The sequence below is a fragment of the Streptopelia decaocto genome, assembly GCF_964273445.1.
Source record: "Streptopelia decaocto genome assembly, chromosome: 1".
Lineage (NCBI taxonomy): Eukaryota > Metazoa > Chordata > Aves > Columbiformes > Columbidae > Streptopelia > Streptopelia decaocto.
The window spans coordinates 114,365,570-114,382,856 of NC_138663.1; the positions used below are offsets into that span (position 1 = coordinate 114,365,570).

General features: G+C 45.5%; 1 protein-coding gene across 1 annotated transcript; it reads right to left on the reverse strand.

Moving 5' to 3' along the window:
* Nucleotides 1-8,882: 8,882 nt before the first annotated feature.
* Nucleotides 8,883-13,351, reverse strand: RPL8 (ribosomal protein L8). The gene is made up of 6 exons (XM_082058271.1): nucleotides 13,228-13,351; nucleotides 12,807-12,950; nucleotides 11,330-11,471; nucleotides 10,591-10,809; nucleotides 9,372-9,487; nucleotides 8,883-9,083 (listed from the first exon to the last, which is right to left on the reverse strand). The coding sequence occupies exons 2-6, from the start codon at nucleotides 12,942-12,944 to the stop codon at nucleotides 8,925-8,927; spliced, it is 774 nt and encodes a 257-aa protein (XP_081914397.1). The 5' UTR covers nucleotides 12,945-12,950; nucleotides 13,228-13,351; the 3' UTR covers nucleotides 8,883-8,924.
* Between the last annotated feature and the right edge of the window lie 3,936 nt (nucleotides 13,352-17,287).

Consider the following 17,287-nt stretch of genomic DNA (forward strand, 5'->3'; position numbering starts at 1 on the left):
TTCTCTTGGGCTAACTTTTACAATGTCAAGTAATAATTCTTTTGACCTTTTTTTACAAGAGCGAGCGTTCAGTCCTGCCCCTGTAGTGTCTGTTAGGGCAGGCTGCTCACAGGAGCGTGTTGGCATAGATTCCAGCACTTAAATTCCAAGATCCTCATCCTGTAATCTGATTTTCCAAAGCAAGCTGTGGTGGATCCGTGGATTTCAACACCATTTCTATGAGTCCTGTTGATTTCAGCACCGAAAGAGTTGCTGATGTGTTGTAGGGTTCAGCACAGATGAGTCACCAGGTGGCACAGAAGAGGGCTCTTACTTGCTTTATTTACACTTTTTTTGCAGACAATGAAATCAGGACAAGCACAGGAGAACCAGTTGCTGAAGGAGAAAACCACTCTCTTGAATAAGGGCTAACTTTTCATCAGATTTTAAATACCTAACTATTTTTTAGCTTTAGAATTCCTTAAAGCCGCTTTTTGATAATAAAACTGACCCGCAGGCTGTCTCCATAGAAGAATTTGATATAGCCTTAACTACATCAGCACAATTTTGAAACGACAAGGTCATTCTGTAGTGGTCAAAATAATAAACAAACGTCTTCTTGTTTTTAACAACAAGCTAACTATGAATAATGGGGGGGGGGGAATTAAACAGTTTCTACTAATTCATCAAAAAATCTAACCATAGAAAAACATCCAGTGCAGGAAAACAAGATCGTTCCCTCTCTTTCTGTACACTATTTAAAGTTTCTGATAATGCTTATTTTTAATTTCCAACTGCTATTCCAGCAACTTGCTTTATATTGGCCTAAGCAGTGTCAGCTGCAGTTCGTGGCTTCCTGATGCATTTGCAGTTACATCCCCTTCAGTCCTTGCCAGAGCAAAATCTTTAAATGTTTGTTTTTCCCATAAAAACTAGTTCCGCAGTGCACATTTTCGTGACATGTTGTTTCTGTTTTCGTACAATGACCAGGACAGGAGGAATGCTTTCCAAGCGTGGTTTCACCTGAGCCATTAAGCAAGCAGTTTTGTTGCTTTTCTGTAATGATACCTCTGTGGATGCAGCTTTTAAAGGTATTTGCCTTTTTTTGTAGCTTTATTTATTGAAATGCTGCTCAGTTCTTGTCCATCACTTCTAAATTTCTGTTCACATTCTCTCACCATTCTTCCTTACCAAGTTTCTCACTCTAGACTGCCAGGATCATTTCCTATTTAATATTTTCGTATTTTCTTGGAATCAAATCCCTTCACTTGCCGTGATGGTTTTGTTCAGTTTCACCTTTTCTATCCACACGTGCTGTTGTGCTGTGAGCTGCTACAAAAGCACCACGTTTGCCGGGCTGCCCGGTGCTCCCAACCACAGCCGTTCAGTCTGCAGTAGCAGCAGCCACAGGCTTGACCAGGTGGGCTTCGTCATCTCTTAAATCTCCTCAGAAGTTATGTGGGATATGAAAGCCGCATGCTGCTGACAGCACTCTGGAATTAAGGAGCTTGTAGCTTATTGGGGTTTTGTCTTCTGCTTCATTTTCTATCTTGAACGGTTAGTTTCTACAGGCGAATAAAAATGGTAGGTCTCACTGGAATCTGCTTTTGAAAAGAAGGCTGATCAAAAACCTGGATATTTCTTAATATATTTGTTTGTATTTAAATATCTGGTAGGTGCTTTAGAGTATTTAGAAAGTCACAGAATCACAGAATGGTTGGTGTTGGAAAGGACCTGTGGAGATCATCTAGTCTAAACCAAAGTCGTCTGGAAGCAAATTCAAAAGCTTAGAAACACGAAGACTAGGTCTTCAATATTTGATGATGCTCACAAATTCTGTGTATGGGTCCTGCTGTGTGATGACCAGGTGAAAGAGCAGAAATGGAAGTATTTCACTGAAGGGAGAGGTGATGCTTTATGACATCCCTGGGGATGGGACAAGCTCAGGGTGCTTTGCCTGGGCACACACCACTGGTGGCCACAGGAGTGTGAACCCTCCTGGTGTGACCTTGCCTGAACCACAGGCTTCCCCAAGGACTGATTTCCAGCAAGATGTTGATGAAGTAGCATATGAAGCATTTTCCATTATTTTTCTTCTCTAAGATATGTCTACAGAGTTGAATCCTCTGAGCAAATAAAGATGGGAGTGGGCTGAGCGAGAGGCTTCGCAAGTTGCTTCTGTTCATGCTTTCTACCTCTTGACATCCATTGCTGAGCCGCCATGGGCTGACATGCCAGGAAGCGGTTTGGAGCAGCATGACAGTTTGTGCTGGGTCAGGCTGGTATATGGGTGCAGAAATACCTGGTCAGACATCCCCCAGGGGTGTGTGAAATCATTTGAAATGTGACTCCAAGAGTAGGTACATATGTTGGCATCGAAATGAAGGATCCCGCATTTTTTCAGGTGGCACTACGTGGACTCGTAAGCACTTCTACTCGGTCTCTTGTGCTCCCTCCTTACCCAAGGGAAGCAGCATAAAATCCTTTCACAATGAATATTGCTCAAATAATGCAGCTGCAGGGAGGTGTATGTTTTCCTAGCGATGTTGATGTGGTTAGAAAGGGAGGGGTGTCAGAATGTGAAAAGCCAGCATTCTGCAGATCAGCCCAGGTGTTTGTCTAGAAAGAAATGTTACTGCTTGCGACCGTGGTTGTGTGTAAGACTGAAATGCTGAAACAGAACTGTGTAACCCTCCCACTCTTGGGTCTGAGAGAGACCTGGCATTGGCTTTCTGAGCACTTCTGCAACCTGAACCAAAAAACTGCTGTGGGAATGTAGACTTACCATATAGCTGTGGCAAAAAACTTCAATCGTGTCACTTCTCTCGCTCTTCAGAGCAGTCAACATGATTTTGATGTAGGTTTTAGATTATGTGTATATATAAATCTGATTGAAGTACCAACAGCAAACCATGAATAAAATGTGGACTTAACTGAAGAATGGGCTAGTGGAGGACTCTTGTGTTGAATTTATTAAAATATGAGGTAATGAAGTCGTTGATAGAAGAGACGTGCTGCGATGAAGACAGAAATAAAGCTGGGGTGTCCTCCCCTCGGGAAGGCAGCCAGGTTCGCTGTTGCCTTTGAGTCAATTACAGCACATGAGGATCGACTCAATTGCGCTGTAGTCACTGGAGGAGAGTTGGCTGCATGGGAACATTTCTCGGGTCACTCCATCCTCCTGCCTACCTGTAACTACACTTGCCTCTCCTTGGGACCCAGTGGCAGCTCCAGGGACAAGTGCCCTTTCGCATTCCTGATGGTCAAAAGCCAGTACAGGCTCCTGGAGAGCTGCTCCTACCCGTGTATTCCTAACATGCCAGTTACCTGGTTACTCTGCTCTACCAGAGCAAGGGCCAGCACCTAAAATGAATTTGAAGTGGGTGTAATGCAGAGTGACTGGAAACCTTCGGTTTCTGATGTTTGCTCTTGGCACTAGCTTTGGAGGTGTGTGAATGAAAATACAAATCAATGACAAATTACTGGGAATTTGTAGTACTAACATTAAGTAAAAAACAGTTTAAACAAGCCATCTCTGGGAGCAGGTAACACCGAGGTTTATGATAGCTCTACTCAGTTGATGTAACTCATCTGAGTGGACATGTGTGTGAATTTTCTGGACATTGACACGTTAGCACAAATAAGAATTCAAGATAAATTCGGGATATATCCCGATAGATCATTACCGGTTGGGGGTTGCTGTAAACTGGGAGAAGAAAACTTTTGATTAAGACAGCATGAATGTAAAGCAACTCCTGTGAATGTGCTCTGTTCTCACATTTCTCTGAGAATTTGTTAATGCCACAGGACAAAAAAAAGCCAATTTAACTTCTATGGAGACTGTGAAATATGTAATGACTTATTGATCACCCAGTTCCCTGAAAACTTGTACGATTTGACCTTCTGTGGTTTTTGCACTAGCTGAAAATATGGCCCAAAGCATTTCTCTTGGCTTTGATACTCACCTGGTAACTTCTAACACACAAAGTCAGCATCATCGTTTTGTTGCTGACGTTCATTTCCCTCTTCTTTTTTCAAAAACTCTCTGGATGGATTTGCTCTGACCTTTTTCTACCATACACGGTTTCATTGCACCTCCCTTTGTATTTCCTCCCTCCCTGCACTGGTGCGTAGCCGGCTGTGGATCCTCCAGAAACACATTCCCCTTCTGATTGACCAAGGGCGGGCAGTTACTTTGGGGGTGTCATAGTAGAGCTGGGAGGCTGTGGTGTGGGAGCACTGGGGAGATGAGTCTTGCCAGTCTCTGGATGAAATGTGGCTATTGCTGTGCATCTCGGGGCAAGTTAGAGGCTGTGAAACAGCCATTGGGCTGCTGAGGGGTCAGCGGAGCAGTAGATCAGAAAGGAATAATAATGTTAATTAACATGTTATAATGGGAGAATTTGCAATATGTGTTGACGGTTAGATAGAACTTGATGTTGCACAATACACCCTTAAGAAAGTATAAAGAAAATACTGCTTGGTTTTTCAGTCGGTGGAAATTTGAAGGCCTTCTAAAGGAAGAGTTTTTAGTGCTTCACTGGTATGTATCTTCTTTATCTTTTTTTTTTCTTTTTTAGCAAGTAAAGCCTTAAACTGGAAATAACCACTGAAATTCCTGCATGAACACATAACATCTTTCTTCAAATCAGAGTTTGCTTCATTTCAAGATTTATGATATCCTTGTAGCCATGATAATGTTCAAGGGAGATTATTATTAGTATTACTATTACTATTACTATTACTATTATTTTAATAATAAGTATGGCTGTAGTTTTTGAAGTTGGGCTGTGTGAATAGTGGCTCATGTCCTCTGTGCAGCATTAGGGCTGGAAATTGAGACACTCCTCCATGAAGTAAGGAACCTGGCTATATAAGCAAATCACCTGTGTATTCTATCACGTTGGTAAAAACAGCTGGTTTGAGCAAGAGGTTGCTGAATATGATGTACATTAAAATATAATTACTAGGGGTGAATATAAAAGCATACAAGGAGTATATGGGGGTAGGAGAAGAACAAGACCATGCAAGGACACCATTGTTTTCTATTGAATGTGGTTTGCGTTTATTTTGCTAACTTAGGTTTGAAAGTGTTTTTGTATTAAAGCCTCTTCAGTAAAGCCAGGAGCTCATAAATCCATCCACTTCACCACCAGGTTCTTCACCTCTCCACAGAAAGGGGGGTTTAGAGCTGGAGGGACCACCCTGCTGGCTGCTGGGGGTGGGGGGAACTGGTGCCTGATGCAGACACAGGGGAAAGGGGCAGCGGGGGAGATGCTTGAGCTTTGGTTTCTTCTGTTGGCACTTGATGGCTTTAGTGGTACTTGAGTTGACCCCGGAGCGCAGCAGGTATCGGCGCACTGCACAATGGAGGCGATACCAGCCAAGGTGGGAAAGAAGGAAGGATAATTTCAATCAGTTTACTTCACTGTACAGTTAAGCTCTCCCCCTTGAGGCCCAAGACCACCCCTAGATCATGGTTAAATACACCAAATCCTGGTGTCAAAAATGCTCGCTTTATGGATTGTTCATATTGCCGTGTTTGCACCACGTTTTTCTTGTTTGAAAGGAGTAAGCCTACACCAAGGATCCTCCCAGACAAGGTGGTAAAGGAAGGTGCCTTCCTTCTTCACAGGGTCCCTGTCGTGTTTAATTTCTGATTTCTACAGTGTTAAATTCAGAAGGATCTGCCACCCTGTTCAGCTGAACCTCCTGCCTGCCACAGGTGGCTGACACTCCATTCCACCCACGCAGAGGCCGCATTGACATTAACTTCAGTCCCATTTTCATTTTCCATTCAGTGTATGCACAGGTCCTCCCAGGCTGAAGTAACTTATTAGTAAGTCAACAGTGTATTTCGATGAGTATTTTTTTTTAATTCCTTCCTTGCCACATTGTTAGTTCTCTTAATTCACCCAATCGTGTAACCTGCTGGAGTTCACCGTGTATTCTACAGCTTGTCAAGTTAGACCTTCAGTTTGGAAAACATTTCAGTGTACTGATGTTTTTAATTTTAAGTTGGTCTCTTTAGAGCCTACTTTGTTTTAGCCATTCACTTTATTTAATTCCCCCTTCCCTCCCACTTCTTTTCAGAAATTTCTAGCACCTGTGGTGCTAATGCCTGAGAGGGAGCATTTTGCCCCTGGAAAATGTTTGTCTTGTGCTGTGGTCGCTTGCTAATATCACTGTGGCTTTTTAATTTTAAAAGTTATATGTTACTAGGCTTAAAGTAGTTTCTCCTTCAAAGAAATTAGTTTCTGCTGTTGCTCTTCTATATTTTGTCCTGTCAGATCATTTGGCTGCCTGGCTGTAGGTACCCACTGTTTCACTAAGCAGCCGCTGCTCTCAGACCTCTCCATTGTGCACCAAGGGGCTTGGCTTGGTGTTGCTGGCCTTTGTACCACCTTCAGCACACTCATGAATTGTGCTCTATGTGTACATGGACAGAGGCTCCCCACAATTTTTTCAAGCATCATCTTGTGTAACATTCCACCTCTGACTTCTCCTCCTCCTCCAGTTCATTTTGTCCGACTTAGTCCTGTCCTACTGCTCTGAAACGTGTGTTGCCCCAGGGACCAATTTATTACCTATTCACATGCATAAAGCATTTATGTGTGGACAGACGGACATCCTTAGTTGACTGGCATAAACACCCTGTTCAGCACAGCTGGGGGGTGATGTTTGGAAAACACGATGTTTCACAACCCAGTCTTTCATCTCCAGGTAGTCTTTCCAAAGGAGCAGTTAGAATGCGTTGTGAGCGTTCAGACCTATAGGATGCAAACATGAAAGGTAAGCCTCCACTTCATAGCAAACTTTACAAGAGCCTACGCTTTAATAACAGTTAGTTGCCATCAGCAGTTATTTCTTAATTTGGTGAATGGACTCACATCTTCAAAATCTTCATACTGCTGTGTGAATTTAAAGTGCATCCTATATATTTATATTAAATGCATTTGTAGCTGCCTTCAGCACTACAATATGGTACTTATTTATGCAATTATTCCATACCTGTAGATTTAGCGCACCGATACTCCAGCTGTTGGCTGTGAATGTGGGACAGTCTGTGGCTACTGCTGGAGCCTGGGACCAAGGCAGCAAGTGGTGTCAGTAAGAGTCTACCCCTTCCCTAGAAAAATATGTGGAGCCAACAAACCCAAGTGTGGATGGAACCCACGGCTTCTGCAAGTCCTTTAGATGCATTTAATGCAAATTGCTCTGAAAGTTCTTTGTACCGATGGTCTGAAAGAACAGGTTTCATGCAAAAAAACTTCTGTATTGAACATATTGTGAAATCTTTCTTAACTTGGTTCTTGTCAAGGTGGTCATCTGAAGATTGAATACTTAACTGTTTTTCTTCTCATCTTGTTTGAGAGTGGGTAAAATTGAAATCCATGGCAGCAGCATACAGGCACATAAGCAAGAGCTCCTGACCTCATGGCAAAAACATGAGACATGAACTTTCACAACCTCTGATGGTATGGCAGGTATTGCTTTTTAGATTTTTTTTTCCCCCAAATGTGATATTGTGTTTCTTCAAGGAGTGTGGTTGGTTTTTCTAACTATGTTTTCCTCCCTAGACATGTGGCCAGCTACAGTATTATTTTTGTGAGTGGATATGGAAAATAACTTCTTGCTTCACATTCAATGGGATTCTTTTCAATATAAGGTCATACTCGTACATGCAGGTGTGTCACGGGCATTTTGGTTGCTGCGTGAGCTACCCCAAACCCTTAGGGAAAAGAATCTTTTGCTCAGAGGAGCAAATTTGCTTTTGCATTCCCTCCACCTTGTCATGTCTTCCAAAGGATCCTTGCTTTGCCATGTTTGGGACCATCTCACCCACCTCTTCTGGTAGCACTTTGAGCTGTGTAGGAGTTATCACAACAGGCTGAATGAGATGAGCAAAGGCCACCTGGGATCTGACCCCTTCCCTCTACCACTGGCAAGAGCGGCAGAGCTGCAGTGGTGCCCTCAGCACTGCAGTCTCCAGCAAAGCCAGAGGTGCTGCAGAACATGAACAGGAGTCCTGGCTTGAGTCTGCTCAGAAGTGAACTTGAGCTCCAGCTCCTTGGTAGATTGATTTTTTCTTTTTACCTCCAAAGGCCAGTTCAGGAAGGCTGTGAATTAAGCTATTTTGTAATAAGCTCCCCACACCTTTTATCTAATTCCCCACCCCTCCAAAATGCCAGCTTTTCACAGGACAATCACTTGTAGGAGAACACAGCTTCCTCACAGGAAGCATCAGTGCCATCACCTGTGTTAGTGCAGCACCTCATGCTGTCCTGCCATGAAAAGCTGGACCCCCCTTTGCTGAACCACCTACACAGGAGAGATTTTTAAAGCCGTTTGCCCTTTCTGAACACTGATGAGGAAAGGTGGCAGGTTGCGTAATACTTCAAATTTTTGAGGAGTTTTGCTCAGAGGGAAGGATCTTCAGTTGAAGTTTGAGAGTTCAAAAAGGAGACCCCAACTTGACAGTAATAGTAGCTGAAACACTTCTGTAGAGCTCTAAAACTCTCACAAGCTTTTCCTCCAAAGAAACATCACAGGTAAAAAATGAAAAACAAGTGCTAGGATCTATAAACTTCAAAAACTGAGCACCCTTTAACCATTTCAGCTTGTTTCCTAAATTAAACCAGGTAACTAAGGGATTACTTCAGCCTAAGGAACTACAGAACTAGGCTGGTGTTAACATCTCACCTGGGGACAAGAGCTTCTACATAAACTGCTATTCCAGCCTGTAAGACCAGCTTATAGACTGAAAGCGCTGGCTGAAAGAACTCCTGCTCTTGAAGGTAGGGGAAAAAAAACTTCATCTCCACTCACAACTTCCCCTGTTGAATATTATCCCTGTTTTAGCCACACTTCAACAACAGCTTAAGTTAAGCTTCACACAAGAGTTATGTTTGAAAAATTTATTCTGTAAACTCCACACGGGGTCTTCAGTTCTCCTTCTCCTGCACAGTCTTTGTTCCACGCAGTCTGCCTGTACGACGGGCAGCGATGAGACCAACTTTGCGCCCAGCAGGAGCGTCCCTCCTGATGGTTGAAGGCTTGCCAATGTGCTGATGGTTACCACCGCCAAAGGGATGTTCTACAGGCTGCGGAAAAGGAAATCAAGTCATCAGTGTAATTAAACAACAAAAATGAGTAATGACGTTAAACAGCAGTAAACTGATGCAAGGGAACAAAAAAATTTAACTGCTTCATTTTTCATACAGTGCAGCAACCATGGAGTGCTGCTAACTACCCTAATTAACTGTGCAATCACAGTAGTAGTCTGTGGAGCTTTCTTTCCAGACACATGCCAGACTCCTCCCCATATCAAACAAATCCTTTCTAAACTGTAAAAAATTGAAGTGAAAACTCGTAAGTGCAAGGAGACTCACATTCATGGCCACACCACGGACACGCGGCCAGCAGTTTCTCTTTGCCTTGTATTTGTGATAGGCACGGCCGGCCTTCAGGATGGGCTTGTCAATACGACCTCCGCCAGCAACAATTCCTGAAAAAAAATTACAGGAATGATCACACGCAAATGTAACAGACACAAGTGTGAAAGGAAGAGATTAAGAACAAGGCTAATTCCTAATAATATTCAAGGTCTAGGAACAGGCTTCTGAAGACTAACTGCAAAGTAACCCAACTGTATGTTCATCCAGTGTTTTCCAGCCAACAAACAGAAGATGAAGCTCACGCTACCTGCCACACATCAAGTGATCCGCAAGGAGGCACACACTTTAATTACAATTTTTCAATCCATGCATATAGGATTTAGTGCTTTTTCTAAAGCATTACCCATTTTTTGCTATAATGTCTTCAGGAAAAAAAGTTTTGTTAGTGTTACCACTAAAGAAAGTGTGAATGTGAAGAGCTCAGTGGCCTTTAGAGCCTTTCGAGGTTTAATAGCTCGTTATCTCTGTATTTATTCAATTCTACTACAGTAACAGACCACAGACTATTAATTTTGATGTCTTGTATTTGGATGTAAGGACACTTGGTAACTTCTGTCTCACAGAGACAAATAAAACTGTTTGAGTCTAATGTTGCTCGCTCTCTGCTTGCACCTTTAATGCTTTCCCAGGACTACATCAAATGTCAAAAAATAAGTACAGCTGTCAGTTAGGTGTGTAACAAACCTGGTAAGAAGTTTCCTTCTTAACAATGGTATTTTTATACATTGTCAGACCTTCCAGAATACATCACATAAATGACAACACCTATAGGAGCCTGAAGTACTACTCCTGTAGGCTTAGTCACTGTATCAAAGGCAGGCAGCCATCAATGCCATTTTCTGCAGATGTTCCTCCCAGAGGACTGCAGATTTTGCAGGCTGAGTGATTCCATCACAACCTGAGGACAATCAGCATCTCCTTTTCTGTCCTCTCACTAGGTCAAACTATCTCCAAGTTTAAGTTCCCATTAACAAAAGTAAAGTATAATATATCCATGCTAGGCACCTGTACACAGACTGTACCTGTGCATAACCCTAACTCCAACCTGTACATTACACTATTTTCTAGGCAGCATTGGGAACTGGGGCCCCATTTGAAAGCTTGCTTAGCAGTATATAAACTCAGTGGCAAGTTCACAGGTGTCACTTCTTACCAACAACAGCTCTGTTTGCAGAAGAAATCACTTTCTTGGAGCCAGAAGGCAGCTTCACTCTGGTCTTCTTTGTTTCCGGGTTATGAGAGATAACAGTGGCGTAGTTTCCAGAAGCACGGGCCAGCTTTCCACGGTCACCAGGTTTCTCCTCGAGGCAGCACACAATGGTGCCTTCTGGCATGGTGCCCACAGGCAGGACATTGCCAATGTTCAGCTGAGCTGCAAACAGCAATCACATCATCTACAGCTTCATTCAGGCTCCTGTACTTATATTGCAATTCTATAAAACATGTGTCTCTGTGCATAGAAAGGGGGGCACCACATAAACACTTAAGCAGCAACAGGCGGGCACTTTTTGACTTGAAACATTCTGCTTAACAGAAAGGCAGCCAAAACAGGATTCTAGATAGGACAATCCAAAGACAAGAACTGCAATTAGGCTTGTTAATCAAAACAGGCTGCTTGAGGAGATAGTCATCTCCAGGAAAAAAAATCTAGGTTTGCCTGAAACCAGTGGAAGCTGTGACAGCTCACCACTGCCCTTAACCATCCTGAACTTCACATGGACACATTCCTGTGTAACCTCATCTAGGTGTTCCTGCTCCGGCAGGGGGATTGGACTAGATGATCTTTTGAGGTCCCTTCCAATCCCTAACAGTCTGTGATTCTGTGTATGCAAATGACACCCGCCTTAGCCTTCTGAACCTGCCCATGCAACACGCTTCTCATCCTAACTCACCTTTCTTGCCGCAGTAAACAAACTGACCAGTATGGATACCCTCAGCAGCGATGAAAAGCTCGGTTCTTTTCTTAAACCGGTATGGGTCACGGAAGGCAATCTTGGCAAGTGGAGCGCCACGGCCGGGATCATGAATGATGTCCTGTTGGAACGCAGATGGGCTTTAGAAAAGGATACCGCATTTGTTGCGGGTTCTGCAGAAATGGAAGAACTAGAAAAACTAGAGATGACTACTGCTGAGATAATTCTCACTAGGGTCCCCTTTTCTCAGAGAGATCTTAATTTCTCCTGACATGAATGAGCTGAAGATTCACATTTGTAAGAATACAACCTCAAATATCTGTATCACAAATCAATGACTCTAGTTAAGTGTGCTGCTTGAAACTAATGGTGTCTGAACTGTTTTATTCCTGACATTCTGCAGATATCAGATCTCTCCGTACTAAGCAATTCACTTTCACTAGTTGCCTGATCACCCTTGAGTGGAGACAAAGTTGAACACAAACAGCAGCTTCTCCAAGTGTCTTCTTCAAATTGAAGCATTTCTAACTTTCTGATATTAAGTACACCAATGTTATATAAGTCTCTATGGAAGCACAGAGTTACCGTTTCTTTTTCTCCTGGAAAAATGTCAATTCTGTTCCTATAGTACATTAAGATTCCAATACACAACCACGCATTTAGATTACAGCTAAGTGATTAAAGCTCTTTAAGATATGTCTGTTCTCTAGGAAAGCTCACATGTTGTCCAGCATTAATGTTTTTTCTGCTGTTTTCAACCCTATCAGGCAAAAATCCCCATGTACTAAGTAACTGCCTGCCTACCTTTTATCACCAAACTCACCTATAGTAAGTGGGAAGAGAGTTCTTTCTCCAGCCTGAAGATGACCTTGCTCTTAAAGGCTCAGAGCACCCAGCCACATACCGACTGGTCCTGTTTGCAGTCTAAGTTGCTGACACCCAAAAAAACCCTACAGCATACCTGAAACACTCTATCATACCCCAAATAAAGGTATTGCCTTGCCCCCACTGCTCAGAGTTATGACAATGGATTCTAATCAGTGTTTATGAACACTGTTGGAATTTTGTTTTTTCTTAAAGATGCAATGAACTATGGGCACAACTCTCCCCACCCATGTTTCATGAGGTACTGGGAGATCTCAGGTGATATAAAAGCACGCTGGTATTGCTACATTAGCAAAGCTCTCACAGAAAATCGTACTGACGCCTATGTGCTGCCACTTTCTTTACTAACATGCCGTTATAAACCCAAAGCGGTTCGGCGATTCAAGGAACCCGGCTTTAGCAAAACATGAGAAACCTGAACAAGCAACAACCAGAACGGTTTTCAGCACGGGTGACAGGACTTCACATCGCGCACCCAAGCGAGGGGCAGAGGGACGGGTGCCCGGGCTGCTCCATGACGAGGCCGCTGAGCCCCCCTCCCAGCACCCGAGGCCGGGGACCCGTGCCGTACCTTGACGATGCCCTTGATGTACCCGTGCCTCTCGGCGAAGTCCACGGCGCGGAGCTTGGCCGGGCCCTTGCGGTGCTTCACGTGTGCGCGGAACACGGACCCCGCTCCCTTCCGCTGGCCCCGGATCACGCGGCCCATGGCGCCCTGTGGGCAGAGGGCGGCGGGCGCCCGTCAGCGCCGCCGAGCCCCGGCACCCGCCCCTCCCCACTCCACAGCCCCCGCCGCCGCCGGTAACGCCCAGCCTGGCCGCACCGGGCCGCAGCTCACAGCCCACCCCGCATCGCAGCGGCCCGGCCGCCCCCGCGCGGGAGGGAGGCGCGGAGCAACGCCGGGGCAGTGCCAGGGCAGGCGGCGGCGGCGACTGCGCCGCGGGCTCGGGGCGGATGGCGGCGGATGAGGGACGCGGCGGCCGCGCTCTTACCTCCTCCGCGGCCTGCCTGGGAAAGAAGGAAGCGCCGACGTCACCGCGGCGCCAAGGCTCTTCCGGCGCCGGGAGGGCGGGCGGGCGGCAGTCGCGCAGCCGTGACGTCACGCCGCTGGCAGGTAATGGCCCTCTCCGAGGGGGTGGGGTTGCTCCTGCGCTCGGCCCCGCTAGTGACGTCATGGGCCGGACGGTTCCGCCCGCCCGGAGCCGCCGCGTCCTCGGGTCCCCCTGGGGCCGGCCCGGGCTGACCTGGCGGTGCCGGGCTGAGGCGGCCCGGCCCGGCGGCGGCAACGGGGAGCCGGGCGGGTTCACCCGACACGCCCGCCCGGGGAGCGTCGTGTCGGGCGGAGGCGCCAGCCCTGGCGGGAACCTGAGGCAGATGCCCGACGGCTTTTGACGCGGCTCTGAGGGGCTCGGGGCGAACCGCCCCCGCGCTGCCGCCGAGTGTCTCACAGGTCATTGCTCCGTTGTTTTTGTTTTGTTCTGTGGTGGAGTTTTTTGGTTGTTTGGTTTTGTTTTTTTGAGGCAATTACCGTTTAAAAATTCGGAGGGCTGATAGCCTGTTTCCTGGGAGACCTTGCGTAAACAACCAATTCCTCGGGCCGAGAGCCATTCCTAAAATAAGCCATCATGCCAAAACCTTCCTTAATGAGCCCAGCTGAAGATGCTGTTTGCAGAAAAGAGGCTCGTTGGCTGATTATGAATTTTTTTAAGATTTCTGTGTTGTGCAGTTTAACAGCTACAGATTTCATGTTAGGAAGTGACTGAAAAGGAAGACCCTGCAGCCACCCTAAGCTGCCTTTGCCGGATTTTTATATTAATTAGGGCGTAATTTGAGAGAGAATGCAAAGCAGCGGTAATCGTCTTAGTGCTCCTAATCAACTTGTGCTACGCCCTGGAAGGGGAAATGAAAAGTGCCTTAACTGCTTTAACAGTTGGTTAGGTTTCAGCATCAGAGGCCCTTTTCCCCAAAGAGGTCAGTGCCGATGACCCAATTCGCTAGAGATGGACTTATTTGACTTCAGATTGACTCACTGGAAATGAAGAAAAGCTCATCAGTGTAGGCTCATATACACAATGTTCTCCTTGCCTTGAACTGAGAAGCAGCAAAGCATTCTGTTTTTCCTTGACAGATAGATGAGCTTTCCCACATGAGGCTTCCCAGGACAAATGGAAGTCATACCACTCATTATAGGCAAAAAAATCCTAAAACTAAGGGCTCTGAGTCACGATCCTTGTCAGATTCAGCCACCGCAGGTAAAGAGATGAGCACAGCCAGTTGTCCACCCTCCCCATCTGCTGGAGGTGACTATCCCTCCCAACAAACAGCTGACACGCCACCTTCTCAACCTCAGTCCCATTTGACCTATTGCACCTTGATGGATTACAACAAACTGCCACTTATTTTGGTTTACATTGATACACTGAGTGAATAACTAGAGACTTTGATTTATGCTTCCTGCTGGCTTTGGTTGTGGGGGCTGGAGTGTTGTTAGATTTTGCTCTGACAAGAACCAAAGCCTTAAGGAACTACCTGAATTTCCAAATAATGCCCAGATATCCACCAAATTACCTTGGTCACTTCTCTTTTATGTTCTTTGTAGCAAATCAAATAAAGGACTTAGTAACCAATTACATAAGAAGATAAGCAGTTGTGTAATGTGCACTCATTCATTTTATTATCCTGTATCAACTGTACTTTGTATTCATTTTGTTTTTAATCCATGGTGCAGCCTTGTGTGCTGCTGTCACCGTCCGTGAACCTGCAGCCCCTCAGTCGCCTTGTGGGCTTGCTCAGCTGCCCTGCTGCAGAGGTGTTGCTGCAACACAGAGGGTCAGGCTGAAACCAAAATAATCCTTTGCTCCTCCCTACCAGCTTTTTAGATTTCTGAATATTGTTAGAAACATCCATACAGGTTGAAGAGTTCTGAGTTTGTCATCCCAAAAGATGCTGTTTCAGCCTTTCCAGTGACGCTGAACGGTTATTACCTGTTTGTATCACCTCAGGCTGTGTTTATGCGCACCTCAGGATCACAGCACGCTGCCTGCCCAGGGTTCCACTTGGATGATACCATCCAAGCTGGTTCTAATGTGTTTTTTTCATCAGAGAACAACAGGAGAAGGTTGGGAATAGTACATGTCTAGGTCTCATCTCTGTATGTGCTTTTTATTTCCTTAGGGTACGCTCCCAGTTGTAAAAGCCTTCCATGTTTTCTAGCCCTGATGGAGTTCAGGAATCCCAGAGAAGACATGCCAATAGATGACAGAGCTGCATCAATGATGATGTAACTTTATAACTGATTTCTCCTGCTATAAGAGACAACTTTAATCATTAAGGAATAACAGCACTGTATTACTTGACCCAGCCAAGCACGCACTCAACTCACAGTAAGGTTAAATATTTTGTCTAGCTGTGCCTTCAAAATTTCAGGGATCTAAAGAAATGTAAGGAAGTGGTTCACACCTGATTGCAATTAAAACATACTGTCCAGGGTTCATCAGAACAATGTTGCTATGTGTGATTCCTTTTGCATATTGGTGCTGGAGAAATACGATTGTTGGGCACTACCAGCAGTCACTATTCTGTTAAACTTCTAGGAGGTAGAGGCAGTGCCATAGTTTGAAATGAGGCTGTTCCCCTCCTCACTAACCCCCATTCCCCAGGCCGACACTGTCTCCCCAGAACCCATCCGTAGGGGATTTTGTTGCATGAGGAGGAGGTGGCCATGGCAGAGGTGCAGCAGGACAAGCCCACGCTGGATGACACAGTGTGAGACATGGGGCTGCCAACAGCATGACAAAAGCATTGCCTACTGTTAGAGAAATTCCTTTTCCCCAGCTTTCCCATAGCAGAGACTCAGGCGTGCATTCCAGAAATTATTCTAAAATAAATACTTTATTTGCAAGGTTCAGCATAGAGCAGCTGAGCTGGGTGCCTCCTGAAGAGGGACTCTCAGCAGGAAAAAAACATAGACCTTTACACCCTGACAGTCCAAGCCCCCCACTGCCCTGTGCATAACTCTGAGCCAACTGCAAACTCAGAGCCTGGGGTCTCCCTGCTCTTCATTGGATCTCTTCAGGCAGACTGTCAGTTAAAGCTCTGACCTTCAGCTGCTATTTTCCACCTGCAGCTGGAAAAATCAGTTCCTGACAACAGCCAACACATTCTTCTGTTTAGTCTTCTGTTAGGTGCAGTGCTGTTCCTTTACTCATCTCCAGGGACACAGCTCCCTTTATCTTCTATCTTGAAGTCTCTCAGCCCTTTTTTTTTTTAACTTTATGAAGCAGAAACTTTCAAAGATTCACAGTTTGCAGAAGTTATGCTAAGCAATTTCTATATTAGCAGTTTCTAAACAAGTTCTACAAAAAGCAGTATACCACATAATTCAATCAGCTAAGGCAGACTGTTTTCTACCACCACCAGTATAGGAATTGCCCAGCACTGCCTCCAACAGCGCTGCTGTGCAGCAGCTGTTCTCTGGTGCAGCCTCGAGTCCTGAGATTTTGGCCTTCAGTACATCATCTGTGGTGACCGCAGCTGCTTTGGCTTCAGACATTACTCCCTTTACTGGCTGCCTTGCCTCTCTGGCAGGACTTACAGCCACATGGAGGCAGGGCCAGCGTGCTGGATTTTCCCAGCCAAGGCTTCTTTTCCCACCAGAACTCAGGCTGTGCTAGACCTGGGGGAACTGGCTCATCTACCTTGAGGGTTCTCCAAGGCTGGGCAGCAAGCGCAAGGATGTCTGGATAACCCCGGCACGTCCTGCACATCTGCACGGATCAACTCTGCTGTACATGGGCCGGTGTCTAAGGCTCTCAGGAAGCCTCAGGGTACATGCATTATGCCTCCTGGCCATGTGCACAGAAATCTGGATGGAAGCCTGACAGTGCTAGGGAAAATAGGGGAAGTTTCCAAACCACAGCTGCTGCACATCCCAGCCTGATATTTTGACAGCAACTTCCTTCTTTGGCTGCTTAAATCACAGCAGGCAGCTGAGATGGCTGAGGCATAGCCCCACAGCCTTGCTACCAGGGCAGTGACATCCAGCAATAGGGA